Source organism: Primulina eburnea, chromosome 6, assembly GCF_022965805.1.
Source record: "Primulina eburnea isolate SZY01 chromosome 6, ASM2296580v1, whole genome shotgun sequence".
Taxonomy (NCBI): domain Eukaryota; kingdom Viridiplantae; phylum Streptophyta; class Magnoliopsida; order Lamiales; family Gesneriaceae; genus Primulina; species Primulina eburnea.
Window position 1 is genome coordinate 34086261 of NC_133106.1, and position 14871 is coordinate 34101131.

Sequence of the window (14871 nt, forward strand, 5' to 3'; positions counted from 1 at the left end):
GTCTTTACCAGAAAAAGATTCTACCACCACAAATTGCGCAAAAGCAAATTCCTCGAACAACAGAATTTGAACAAATGAAAAGGATTCAAACAAGATTACCAGAGATCCTATTGAACGACTCAGATGGAGAACAAACCACTTATAATTCAAGAAAAATTCCTTCATCCAATCGTCTTCTTTTCAATATATATATATATATATATATATATATATATATATATATATATATATATATATATATATAACAAACCACTTATAATTCAAGAAAAATTCATTCATCCAATCGTCTTCTTTTCAATATATATATATATATATATATATATATATATATATATATATATATATTCATTGAAACATCTTAACGAAGAAAAACAATAGACCCATAATAACTCATTGAAAATTTTAAAAATCACTTAATAATAAACATATCAGGAAAAAATGAGAAGCTAACAACCATCCAAAAATTAATAACTCTGGCGTTAGGGATTAGCAATTGCCAGATTCCTAACCAGTCACCGAGCATTTCTTGTTAAATTCGTCATAAAGCTTCTTGTTCTCTGCGAGTTGGGCATCCGGATAGAAGGTGTCTGCGGTCAGAATATCAAAAAATTCAGGTCAAGTATAAGTGAAATTGAAAGAGCAACAGATGACATGATGTTTACTGTCCAGATATACCTAAAGCAATCTCGGGATCAATTTCATCCTGAAGGGAGACTTTATGTGTGACTTGATCTTTCGGCTCCACCAGATCCAACTCTGGTCGAATGGCTGGGCACCCCTGGATAGATAAGAAGATGTATCACGAAAGAATTATAACTCCACGGACTTTAATATTTCTACAAGTAAACTAGACTTGAAATTTGGACTCTCCGCCGCATAAGATTTTTATACGTGAGGTTTCAGAGCTCACCTGAAACTTTGCCTCTCGCAACTCAAAAAGATGCTCAATAGAGAGCTGGACCAATATAGTTCCTCCATGATGAATACCTCGTAATCGCTCAAATATGTCTGTCGGATGAAAAATCCAAAAGTGTGCCACTCAGAGATGCGTCACGTCATTTGAAAGGGCACAACATAATAATGAAAAATGCATGTGTTATGGCATGCATACTTTTTACACCATCCAACCACACATTATGCAATAGCGGCAGTCATCAAATGTCAGACAATCCAACGTCACAAAATTAAAGGATTGGTTAGTTAAAGGAATTTTAGAAAACAAATTGTCTGCATTTTCATTCACTTCGAAATTCGGATTCCATTTTGCAATTAGAAATGTGCCCTCAGATATCCATAAAAAGGGTAAAACCCCAAAATGGAGACACAATAAGAATGATTCTGTGGCAACCACAGAATCATACCATGTCAAACATCAGATACCATCAACAAAAAAGAGAGACGATATGTAATCATCAACAAAGAAGTGAACCAGAGACCAGGGCAGTGGCCCATAGTTTCTCACTTGTACTCCTCATGAAAATAGTTAGGGTTCGATCCCTCCCCCACCCCCTAGATTAGGGTTTAAAAAAAACAAACAAAGAAGTGAACCAAACAAAAAATAGAAGCTAATATCAGATTAATGAAAAAGTAGAAGTGCCCCCCACTGCATAAAACTGCTCTGGCTAGTACCATGGAATTGCAGAGGAGAAAGGTCTTGCAGCGCAGAACCACACTCAGTAAGGAATCCAACAGCCACTTTAACATTTTCATAGATAGGTTTTTCCAACAGCAATGTTACCACCTCAAAAGCAATAAGCTCGTGGGCTACTCGCTGGTTGACCAGGTGAGCAATAAATTTGACTGGAGCGACAAGTTCTCGCTGGTTGACCAGGTGAGCAAAAAGTTTGACTGAAGCGAGAAGTTGTGGCTGCCAAGAGAAGTTTCACCATAAGCAGACCTAACATTGTTTAAATAATGGAATTGGAACCAGTGAGAGAAACTGAAGTGCAAACCTTATCATTGAGCTTAAATGCCCTCTGTAGCTGAAAAACAATCCTCCTCAACAAAAGATCACCAACTTCAGGGAACTTGGCATTAACAACAGCAACCAATCCAGCAATCGCATCTGTGCTGGGTAGCCAAAGAATTTGACACTCCATGCATGAACGACAGAATAAACCCTTCCCTCGAATCAGATTCACAGCAAACAACTCCGGAATGATAATCTTAATATTAGTAGCAGCCACTCTATTCAACGAGAACGTCATACTCTTCCTCATTTCATCCCAAGTCATTCTCTGATATTCAATGGTGCTTTTAACTTGAATATCCTTCATCGTTGTGGCCAACATATGTGGTGTTATATAAACTCCTCCACTCCTCCCTGAATTAGCAGCTATGTCCCTGCCCGCATTCTCATCGGGCTTTCCCACTTTATCGGCCTCACTCGGACTCGTGTCTCCCTCGTTTTTAGTCATAATTCGACTCTCTTCCATTCTCTCATCCATATTCTTCTTTTTCCGCTCCATACGTACATCGCCATCCTCATCACGCAGCGTTTCCCTTCCTTTCGTTGTGCACTTTCGCCACATTCTATTGTGATCTTTGCCATCATACTCGGCAAGATGAGTTTTTTCACCCGATATCTCCCTATGCCGACCCCGACTTTCCTGTTTCTCATCCTCGCGTCTGCTGGAATCACTGCGACGAACTTTGCCCATTCTTCGATGCAACAACCCCTGATTCCCTGAAACCACAAAAAACTTTTGGAAAAAAAACACCCACAGATCAGAGAGTGGAGGAAAGGTGTAGCTGCTTTCGGGGGAGAGGCTTGTTTTGATCTTTTGGACGGGATATATATATTCTAATATTTTTGATATGCTTTGGTATTTTGAAATGGTTGTTGATTTAAATTCGCTATCATCTTTTTGTTATTTTTGATAATACAGTGTGTTTGATTATGAGATATATTCGGTCAAGATTTTAGAAGAATTGATAAGGCGTATCTTGATTTATCATATGTCATATTATTCTTGATTAGTAGGAATATGGAAAAGTGTTCAGGTTTGTGTTGCTAATTTCCTAAAACTTTATGATCGATAACGAAAGAAAATATAATTTCTATATTAAATTTATTCTTCAAGATATATCTTCTTGAGGATATGATATTTAATATTTATTATGATTTTGTTTTCTTAAATAATTTATGTTAAGATTTTATTATGATATAATTTCTTCTTTAAATTTAATTTTCTATAGATATTATATTTAAGATAAAGATATTCTAGATATAATATTTATAATAATGATTTAATGAGATATTAACTGTGGAACGGGTCAATCTTACCCATATTCACAATAAAAAGTAATACTTTTAACATAAAAAATAATACTTTTTCATTGATGACCCAAATAAGAAATCCGTCTCACAAATACGACCCATGAGACCGTCTCACACAAGTTTTTGCCCTAATAAAACTCTTACTTTCCTTGTGCAGATAAAAGTATATATCTATAAATAAGATATCAAGGACATCATTGAGCCTCTTCCCTCTTGATCATACACATTAGGGGTGATCACGGTGCGGTTTTGCGGGTTTTTTAAAAAAATTCAAACCGAATTGCCATATGCGGTCGGTTAGTATTTTGAAAAAATAATCGCGGTTTTACATGAAGAATTAGTATTACGGTTTTTAGCGGTTTTTAGCAGTTGCGGTCGGTTTACGATTTTTTTAATGAAAAATATTAGAACATATATTTTAATTTATTTGAAAACAACAACAATATAGTGTCTTCAAATATAAATTATAGTTCAAAGCATATAAAGATAAAAATAGATAAAACAATAATCAAGATTTAAAACTAAATTAATAATTTAACACAACATACTTACAACAAAAATGACATTTATACTACTTTATCATTTTTCTACTTTCAAACTTCAAACTAAATATTATAGCAAAAGAAATAAATAATCTAATAAAATATTAATATGAAGAATAATTAAGAAGAAGATAAGTTTTATTTGTAAAAATAAAAATTTTGAAGAAAGTTGAGATTTAATGAATGACAATTTCATAATTTGAATATAGTGTTTACAAATTATTATAATTCTAGGCCAAATATTATGGCAAGCGGTTTAGGCGGTGCGGTTTGGTGCGGTTTTTGGCAAAAAAAAATAACCGAACCACGTATGCGGTGCGGTTTACGATTACTATTTTTAATCGCGGTTTTTTTTAAATATTATGAAAAACGGTGCGGTGCAATTCGGTTCGGGCGGTTCGGGCGGTTAATAAAAAAATTTGATCACCCCTAATACACATATACATGCACTTGTGCACGTCGTGGGATGTCAGAGAAATAATTCTTCAAAGACGTTGCTGATTTGAAGAGTGCAGATACTGCGTATTGCCTTGATTGTTGGAGACATCTCAGACAACATCCGTGATGAAGTTGGCTGAAGATCGTTTTGTTGCTCCAAAGTTTTTGGCTCATGTTTTTTGCTTTCTTGCATAAGTTTTAATTCTGGTTATTTGTTTTTAGAAAGAATTTATTTTCTCAACTTGTTGAGAAAATTGATTTTTGTGAAAATCACTAGTTCTAGTTTTCGTAAACGATTTGGTTTTCTAGTGATTAATTTTTGCCATGAGGTGTGCATATTTAATCTTGTCCATTTATTTATTTAAAGTGAATTTGTGTTACTAACTTTAATATTCCGCTGCATATTGTCTTAAGGCAAAAACTTGTGTGAGACGGTCTCACGGGTCATATTTGTGAGACGGATCTCTTATTTGGATCATCCATGAAAAAGTATTACTTTTTATGCTAAAAGTACTATTTTTTATTGTGAAAATGGGTAGGGTTGACCCGTCTCACGGATTATGACCCGTGAGACGGTCTCATATGAGACTCACTCTTGTCTTAAATGTTGTAACATTTGACACAACACTTAATTCTGATAAGACACAAAATTATAATCTTACTATATATAAATTACACCGCTGATTATATACTTTTACACACATCTATCGAACAACATTCCTTACAGATAATAACATGATGGAGGTAAGATTTGTTTGATTTGACGATGAATATTTCGTGAAAATATAGGCAGGTTAATTGTCTATATTATTCTGAGGAGGTTATTGTTTTGAAAGATGAATTTAGATTTCAATGCCCTTAGACTTCTGTTTTTTGGCTTTGGTCAGACGACTATGATTAGCAAAACAGAAATCTTTTGTGTCAAAGATTGTAAATTGCCAGGAATTGAAAATAACACGCATTTAATTTCTTTCTTATTTTTTTAAAAAAAACATCTGCAAGAAAGAAAGTCTTTATACTAAACACGACAAGGATGGAGAATTCAACATTCTAAAATCTAAATATTATTTTTAGAATGGGAAGAAAGAAGTTAACATACTTCTAAAACGATAGAATCAGAAGTCAGGACCCAAATTGGGGAAAGACAATCGAATGATCAATTTCCATATATTCTTTTAAATGAAAATCGTGAATCGCAAGGAGGGAAAACAACTGGCGCACTGGTGGGCACTGGGCAACAGCCCACTTAGCTTGAAAAAAAATATCTAAATGTTCGATATCTTATATAGGGATGTCAATAGGTTCAGGTTTTATCCAGATCCGCAATGGACCCGTGTGTATGAGGTGGGTTTGGACATATTAAATGGATCATGGGTGGGTTTCGGGTCCAATTTTCAGACCCGTCCAGATATGAGGCGGGTCATGAGTCCTATAAAACCCACTTCATGCTCACCACATATATATGTATATAAATATTCTAGTGTTTTAGTTTTATTAATTTTCATTTTTGTAGTAGCTCACCTCAGCCATAACGGTCTTAGTTATTTCTATGTAAACTGTTGCATTTGAATCTGTTTTTAACAATAGTGGAAGAATAGTTGGTCCTCATCTTAGTAGACTTAATCCAACGACCTTGGAGGCATTGATGTGCCCGCGAAAATGGTTGTGGGGTTAGGTGAAAGGTAAATAAATCACGGTGTTATTTGTTATTGTACTTTCATTTTAATTTTTCTACTGTATTTTCTCTTTTTAAATTACATTTTTTACAATTTGAAATTACAGTTTTATTTTTTCAACGTAATTTATGTATTTAATTTTGTAGTTAATTCTTCAAGTAGTTTACCAACTTATCCCACCATTCTTGATGAAGAGAAAAATGATCCCGAAAAATGTGTCTAAATATTGTCTACTCGCTGATTTTATATTAATCTGTTTAAATTATGTTATGACTTATTTTTGAGGATGTCAATTTTTTTTGAGAGCTAGGAACTCTTTTTTTTATGTAATTCTTTATGTCGTGAAAATACTTTGTTTGTTATTATTAAGTGTGGTCGAAGACATAAATTATTTTTCGACAATGTTGTGTTTAGAGGCTTGTCTGTTTCATAATTCAGTCATGTGAGAAGAAAGATTACTTTTTTATTTTAAAAAAATTTGGGTCTCACGGGTCTACCCGGCCCCGTTTCGTATTCGAGGTGAGGTGGGTCCGAAAAATATTTAACCGGGGTGGGACGGGTAATGGGTCAATGTTTTTTTCATGGGGAGGGTCTTGGGTTTAGCCAAACCCGCACCATACCCGCCTCATTGACATCTCTAATCTTATATCGAATTTGTTGATATTTACGGTATATCAAACATTTCAGTATTGTACTGTAATAATATCGAAATTTTTGATATGATAACACTATGAAATTTGAACATTTCGATATATACCTAAACGATATATAAATTTTAAAATATATAATATTTTTTAAATAATAAAGTTATAAATTTAAAATATATATGGATTTTTTAGTATAAAAAGATATATATCGATATCGTACTGAAATATCAATATACCACAAAATTTCGGTATAATCGGTATGCTAGTTATAATAATCGAAAATTTGCCATATATATATATATATATATATATATATATATATATATATATATATTATACCATAATATTCGATACGGTATATGATTTTCGATACAATATGATATACCACCTTTAAGCTCACTTGAAATTTGCCAACATAGCTTAAGTAAGGTTATTAATTTAAATAATTTTTTTGAAACTTTATATTAATTTAAATATTTTAAAAAAAACTCTATATTAATATAATTTCATATTGGGGAGTGTTATTTATTACACTCTAAAAAGTGTTAATAACACTTTACTTTATTTAATTAATTTATTGTTAGACAATAACACTTTACTTTATTTAATTAATTTATTGTTAGACATGATTGTCCTCATAGTATGTTGCCTAATATAATAAAATCTTAATTTACCTTAAATAACTCAAATATAATCTTTTTGTATTTCAACAAATAAATTTTTAATATTTTAAAAAAGTTGTCACAATATTTTATCATATATAAATAAAAAATAAAATTTAAAAATTATATAGATATAAAAATATTTACATTTCGTCCCAAGTTTTAGTATGGACATACAAAATCTTGCACGATTTTTTCATGAAAATAATAAAATAACTGAGATGTAAATATGAGTTATCAAAATTGTATTTATGTTTGATATAAACACTAAGACTAAAAAATAAAATTTTATATTATTTTATTTTGTAATATGGCATCTAGTGATTAACAACAAAAATTCTATAAGATAAAACATGGGCCGTCTCTTAACCCAAGGGTAACGTCGAACCATCCAATTGGGCCGATTTCACAAATAAATCAAAACCGACACCCATTAACACACACACAAGCAAGTACCATTCCGACAGTACACGTACACAAGTCGAAAATGACAAAGGGCGATGGATGTTGCATGGGGGTTAATGAAATCCTACTTATGTGGACATTGTCTCCATGATATGATGGATGACCAAGATCTTGCTACACATACAATTTCAAAAAAAAAGTGGGTCCTATATATGTATGGACAAATCTTAGCCATCCATCATATCATGGGACAATGTCCACATGAGTAGGATGAAATAAACCGTTGCATCGGGTCTCTCTCATATACCCATGTCCCAAAATAATGTTCAATTTTTATCATTGACAGAAACATATTACCCGAACACAGATCTTTATTTCCACAAAGAGGTAATACTAAAAACAATAATTTTAAAACATACATATATAACGTGAGAAATAACAGACACACAAATATATATGATTTTTAAAATATTACAAAATAAAATGCAAATGAGTAAGTAAATGGAATAAACGGAACCGGAACAACAGTTGAAATTACCCAATATTTTCTCGGATGGGTGTGTCACATATAATTTGTCAGATGTTATTTATATGTCTAACGTTATTTGCAATATATTGCGTTATCACTTAATTAAGAAATTTACCGCATCAAATATAAGGACGACTATAGTAATAAAAAGTCTAATTAGGTCAAATCCAACTCGTAATTAATGGAGTATTATTATGTTTACCACATGGTTACAAATCTAACCCAATATCAGTTACCTCGTTTTACATTCAAAGAACGTGCACAATTTTCCACAATCTCGTATCAAAAGGCTTCGTTATCAGTAGACTTTCAATCAATAGTCACTAATTATTGATTAATTAAATTTTCACTAACCCCCAAGAAGCAACATTAACTACACAAACTTCCTTAAACGTTTCGCATTCCCCTTTGGTTGTTAGTAACGCATAGTTTTTGCTTTATCTAGGTTTTCGATATCTTCCGGGTAATATCTTTTCAATTAAAATATGAAACTGGCTGATGTATTAAGAAAAGTCCCAAGTTGTATTAAATTTTTATATGGAAGGACACATAAAAATAATACTACTTTCATATCGGTCTTATCTCAGTTGGAAATATTGTTTCATGATATTCTACATTTGGTATATTAAAATAAAGATCACTGTAATAAATACTATAAATGGGATTTTTAAAACAAGATTATATTAAATCTCATTCACCACACACACACACACATATATATATATATAATATTTGGTCTCACGAGTCGTATTTTGTAAGACTAATATTTTTTTTAGGTTATTCATAAAAAATATTATTTTTTATTATAAATATTCGTAAGATTGACCAATATCACAAATAAAAATTCAAATAACCGTCTCACAATAGATATATTCTATTTGTTTTATCTCACCGTATTATACATTTTGCTACATAAATTTGCAATGCTTTTTAGTATGTTGTGCTCAGTCAGATTCACGCGCAAACATAAAATATCGAGCCGAAACATAAAGGCAGACATTTATTATTATTTGAAGGGATGATATTATACATTTTTATATACTTGTAAAGTATGGCTTTTTAGGCTAGCTCTGTATTAAGGACTCTGGCACCTCTGCATGTTAATCTCTGTCTTTTTCCTCTGATATCTGTTTTTCTTCTGCATTTTATCTTTCGTTTTTATTAATTAATCTCGAACCCTTTTCTCCAGATCTGTGCTTTTGTCGATCAAGAAATTATCGCCTACCGAGAAGAAAGTTGAGGAAAGGAAAAACCCATACCCATTAAATTCAAAAGATAAAGACTTGATCTTTTATCGGGAGTTTTCTTAATTTTTATGTTGGATTTTGTTCTGCGTTTGTTTTCTGGGCTTTCTTTGTTTTTCGGTGAATATAAATGAAGGCAGCTCATAATAATTCAGAGAAGTTTACGTGGGATTCAGTGAGAAGCCCCGCGGCGGCCGCGATTGTGGTGGCGCCGTCGCAAAATAAGGGCTTGCCCAGGTTAATGGTATGGCTTCTTTTATTCGTTTCAATTACCTACTTGGTGTACACACTGAAGCTACTTTCCTCTTCCCATAATTCTTGCGGCGAGGACATTTTCGTCAACCGGCACAGTACTATTCCTATTCTCGAGCCAGTGAGCGAATTCGTTTCATCATCAGACAATGTCTCTACGCCGTCGCGATTGGGCGGCGGAATCGGGATAGTAAAAACTCCAGAAGATTTTACCGAACAAAACAGAACCGGGTTAGAACACGTTGTATTCGGCATTGCAGCTTCGGCCAAGCTTTGGAATAAGCGAAAAGAGTACATTAAACTATGGTGGAAGCCTGAAAAACAAATGCGAGGGATTGTTTGGCTTGACAGCCGCGTGAAAACTTACAAAAACGAAAGCGGAAGCCTCCCAGATTTGAGAATCTCCGGTGACACTTCCCGTTTCGCATATAAGAACAAACAGGGTCACCGTTCTGCAATCCGGATTTCGAGGATAGTTTCAGAGACTTTAAGGTTAGGAATGGATAATGTGCGTTGGTTTGTAATGGGAGATGATGATACTGTGTTCATTACTGATAATTTGGTTCGGATTTTGAATAAATATGATCACAATCAGTCTTATTATATTGGGAGTTTGAGTGAGAGCCATTTGCAGAACATATATTTTTCTTATGGGATGGCGTATGGAGGTGGAGGTTTCGCTATAAGTTATCCTTTGGCTAAGGCTCTGGAGAAGATGCAGGATAAGTGTATTCAGAGATATCCTGGATTGTATGGTTCTGATGATAGAATGCAGGCTTGCATGGCTGAACTTGGGGTTCCTCTCACTAAAGAACTTGGTTTTCACCAGGTGAATTTATCATCTTTTATTTTGTTATTTTCTATTCATCTCCTTCATTTTATTGTTGGTTTCATCTGTTTCTGGAAATTTATGGATACGGATTCTGTTGATTTTTACAGCATGTTTTAGTTGGCTTTTGCCGACGATGTATTTGGTAGATGGTGCTGGAAATCTGTTAAGTTTTGATGCGGTATGCTTATTTAATTACCCTGGTTTTTGTTGTTTTTCCGAGAACCGTTCAATCTGAGACTGATAGTTTTATACTTTAGCTAAAAGATTTGAAAATTACAGCTTTAGGCCTTGTTTAATGTTAAAAAACGCATGGTGGATTGTGGGGAAATCTGTATGTTGAAGTCCCATAGCAATAATTATCCGGTGTTGAAGTTCCAAAATCTCAAGTCTTTTCAACTTAGGGTCTTGTTATTAAAAAAAACAAGAATCCAATGAAGTGCATATGGACTACAAAGAGGCTTGTACGACCAGGAATCGACTGAATATGTTGGTTTTAGTCAGTTCGAGTCCATTCAAGTGTTACTGTACTGTTAATATCATAATTCTGGGTTCCACTTAATCATTCATTGTTCTTGATTTGTATGGCCAAGTGTCAGCGATTTGGACTATGCAACACCTTTGTTTCCTCATCCCACTGAGCTTCAACAAATATCGTTTTATTTTATTGTTGTTTTGCAGAAATGTGGTTGTTGAATATGATTGGAATTATTGTTGCTTTTGTGCAACACCACTGTTTCCTCAACCCACTGAACTTGGTCAGCAAATTTTGTTTTTTATGATTGTTGTTTTGTAGAAACGTGGTTGTTGAATGTAATTGGAATTATTGTTGCTTTTTTGCATATCTTTCAAAAGTTTTGAAAGGTTTATAATTGATTCTAACAGTGTTCTATTCTTGGTGGATGACATTATAGTATGATGTTTATGGGAACTTATTTGGTCTTCTGGCTGCACACCCTGTCACGCCATTGGTTTCTTTGCACCACCTAGACGTTGTCGAGCCAATATTCCCGAATGTCACTCAAGTGCAAGCCTTAAAACGGCTTAAACACCCAATGAACCTCGACTCTGCTGGCCTGATGCAACAATCTATTTGCTACCACAAAGCAAATGGTTGGACTTTATCGGTTTCTTGGGGGTTTGCTGTTCAAATATTTCGTGGGGTTTTGTCAGCTCGTGAGATAGAGATGCCATCGAGGACGTTCTTGAATTGGTACAGAAGAGCAGATTACACGGCTTACGCATTCAACACTAGGCCGGTTATGAGGAACCCATGTCAAAAACCATTTGTTTTCTACATGTCGAGGGCTGGGATGGAATCACGTACAAATCAAACAGTGAGCGAGTACACTAGACATCACGTTCCTCATCCTGTGTGCAGATGGAAAATGGCTAATCCGCGTGATATTGAGAGAGTGGAGGTTTACAAGAAACCCGATCCGCATCTATGGGATAGGGTAAGCTACATTCTCCCATCTTAAATAGCCTAGTCGTAATCCAGCTCTCTCTGCAAACATTTTAGAGCCCACATGCTTATTGCTGCATTTTTTTCAAAATTTTACATAAATGATCTTCAGTGACAGAAATGAAACTTTTATTTTGTTTCTGGGGGCTTGAAAAACGTTGTTATTTTCTTTGGAAAGGCACTGTTTTTTTTAATCGTTGGGCGTATCTGGGGAGAGGGGCTGACAATTTCAATTTTATATATTATTTTAAAAGTTTATATTTCGCCACAGATCCGTTGATCATTTATTAAATTATGGATCCATCCACTATTTTATCACCTAATACAAAGAAAACACCGCAAGAGTCAATTTTATGATAGACTTCATTGTTGTGAACCATCTGTACCGACAACGCCATAAACCAAGACTTTAGTCTGACAGCTCACTGGCTACATGATACGAACATGTAATTTATTTAATCTGCCAATACTTTTTGATGATTTAATACTGCGTCCGGTTAAATCTATACCAAATGCCAATTTTGATTTGTTTTTTTTTTTTCTTTTGGGCAGTCTCCGAGGAGGAACTGTTGCCGCGTCTTGAGCTCGATGACGAAAAGCTTGATTTTGGAGGTTGGTGTGTGCAAGGAAGGTGAAATTAGTGAAGTATGATATCGGGAATTGCTAACTATGTTTACTTGAACCTCTTGAGACCTGGCTCTATTACTTGATTCATCATATTCGCCTGTTGAAAATTTGTCAGCACATTTGCTGAGGGAAGAAAGTTGAGGAGAAATCAATGTGAAGTGGTGCTATAAATGTTTTCAATTTGATTCTTGAAAATCTATGTGATGTGAAGCTCAAGATTTTTGGATATTTCTTGACTACACTTACCACTTCTTTCGTTAATGTACCTCATAGGTTGAAGTTAATCGGGGAAGATACGACAATCTGATCCACTGAATGAAAATATTCAAATTTAATCGTTTGCACTTAGAGAACCCCGCTTGATTTCAATTAAATTATGCAGCCTCCCTTTGTATGATTGTATCTATATTTACTTGTATTTTAATCAATATAGTTGTGTTGGAACGTAGAACTACAGAATAGTTATTGTTTAGGCTTTGCAATGTAGATTTATACTTTATTGTTTGTTTTCATGTACTTTTAAAACTGTTTATTCTTCTGCTAAAGATTAAATTGTTGACAATGCACAAATTTCGAAAACATGTTATTGGTAGAAAGCACTAGAAACTTTGACAAAATCACGCCTAAAATCATGGCATGTGAATATGTACTTTCTAAGAAGCAAGAGTCAATCCAGCTTTATCGTCCGCATTAAAACACGCCTTTGACCAGTCAATCCAGCTTTATCGTACGCATTAAAAACACGCCTTTGAACTCCCACTAAGCTGTGAACCATTGCCTGACTTTTTACAAAATATTACAATTGGATGTGTTATTTTTGCGTAGTAAATAGAGATGAACCCATTCCTCATTTAATCTCGATGTTTCTTTCGTGACAATTCCAGCCCCTCCACTCCATGCCGTATAATAAATTATTTGAAACGAAAATTTCATTTCTATTTATTGAGACATAAATGCAGTTGAACTCAAGCTACCCTAATGATATTATCATAATAGCTGTTCTAATGATATATTTTTTGTCGCATTATCACTATCAACATTAATATTATACATATGTTAAATATGAACCCTTAAATATATAGTCGGAGTACTACCCTAACCCTAGAGAAACAATTTTCTGCTTTAGAAAATGAGACGTTAGCAGAGAACATGAGACTAGTTTGGAGCCGTTGAAGGCTAAAAAGTAGAAATAAATTTCAAGTATTTAAAATGTAATTAATGGAAGCGGCACCAGTCGGATGATCACCTGCTACAACAGCGTCTCGTTAACTAGTTTACATTGGAAAAAGGCTCGATTTGAATGCGACAGCTATGAGATAGCATAGCACGTAACACCCTCTTTTATTTTATTTTGTTGCTGTAATTGAATAAATCACACAGGACACAGTCCAAACGCATACGTTATCTAATTAATTTGAAGCCTTTATTTCCCTTATCTAATTAGTTATTATTTGTTAAATTGTTCGGAGATAATTTTTCATTTAAATTTTGTTTTTGACCTGTACTTCCAATCATACAAAAATTATTGAATATGTCTATTGTGAGACGATCTCACGAATCTTTATATGTGAGACGGGCCCGATATTCACAATAAAAAGTAATACTCTTAGCATAAAAAATAATATTTTTTATGAGTAATATTTTTTATGATGACCCAATAAGATATTTGTCTCACAAATACGACCCATGAGACCGTCTCACACAAGTATTTTGCCAAAAATTATTTGCTATTGTTACAAGAATAAAGATATACTTACTATGAGACTAGTTTTTTTTTTTTTAATGGAAATCATGCAACTAATTACTAATACATTACACATGTTGCTTATGTATTAAAAAATACATAATTTCCTTTTCATAATGACATCATTCCTTGCCACAAAACATGACATAGAAAAAATCTAAATTTATGTACTATTATATATTTGGGCCAAGTTTAGCCCAATACTGATCCTCGGATACCAATTAGATCATTTGGGCCGAATGCGTTCCTTTTAGGTTGACTCGAGTGACAGTCCATATAGGCTTACTAGATAGGGTCCCAAGAAACTATATATTTGAGAGAAATTGCTCGGTTAATTAACTTTTGACTTGAATTTATTCACGTTCCAATGTTAGACTCAGAAGCAGAAGCCTATTATTCAGATTGGTCTTCCGAAGGAATAAATATGGCCCATGTGCCCACCCACTTTATATCTTTCCACCATCACTTTCTTTAATCGCTCAAATTTTCTGCTTGCAATAGCGACCAATTGTTGTTTTACATCTACTTTTT

At 33.8% G+C, this 14871-nt stretch overlaps 2 protein-coding genes across 3 annotated transcripts; one reads left to right on the forward strand and one right to left on the reverse strand.

Moving 5' to 3' along the window:
• Positions 1-372: 372 nt before the first annotated feature.
• Positions 373-2792, reverse strand: LOC140833528 (pre-mRNA-splicing factor cwc22-like). Its single transcript, XM_073197859.1, has 5 exons — positions 1953-2792; positions 1630-1867; positions 911-1008; positions 676-778; positions 373-587 (listed from the first exon to the last, which is right to left on the reverse strand). Exons 1-5 carry the CDS (start codon positions 2658-2660, stop codon positions 505-507), a joined length of 1230 nt encoding a protein of 409 aa, XP_073053960.1. The 5' UTR covers positions 2661-2792; the 3' UTR covers positions 373-504.
• A 6355-nt stretch (positions 2793-9147) lies between these two features.
• LOC140834553 (uncharacterized) lies at positions 9148-12824 on the forward strand. Of its 2 annotated transcripts, XM_073199517.1 has the most exons (4): positions 9148-9278; positions 9369-10504; positions 11419-11961; positions 12522-12824. In XM_073199517.1, the coding sequence occupies exons 2-4, from the start codon at positions 9554-9556 to the stop codon at positions 12618-12620; spliced, it is 1593 nt and encodes a 530-aa protein (XP_073055618.1). In that variant the 5' UTR covers positions 9148-9278; positions 9369-9553; the 3' UTR covers positions 12621-12824. The 2 variants fall into 2 exon arrangements, with proteins under 2 accessions (XP_073055618.1, XP_073055617.1); XM_073199516.1 differs by having other exon boundaries at positions 9233-10504.
• The last annotated feature ends 2047 nt before the right edge of the window (positions 12825-14871 follow it).

Bases quoted from the DNA above. Each gene is read 5' to 3' on its own strand.
- LOC140833528 (XM_073197859.1), bottom strand. From the start codon at position 2,660: ATGGGCAAAGTTCGTCGCAGTGATTCCAGCAGACGCGAGGATGAGAAA. The intron at 1,868-1,952 runs GTTTGCACTTCA...TTCTCTTGGCAG, and splicing joins CATTTAAGCTCAATGATAAG to CCACAACTTCTCGCTTCAGT. The intron at 1,009-1,629 runs GTACTAGCCAGA...TTCATCCGACAG, and splicing joins TTCTCCTCTGCAATTCCATG to ACATATTTGAGCGATTACGA.
- LOC140834553 (XM_073199517.1), top strand. From the start codon at position 9,554: ATGAAGGCAGCTCATAATAATTCAGAGAAGTTTACGTGGGATTCAGTG. The intron at 10,505-11,418 runs GTGAATTTATCA...ATGACATTATAG, and splicing joins AAGAACTTGGTTTTCACCAG to TATGATGTTTATGGGAACTT. The intron at 11,962-12,521 runs GTAAGCTACATT...TCTTTTGGGCAG, and splicing joins ATCCGCATCTATGGGATAGG to TCTCCGAGGAGGAACTGTTG.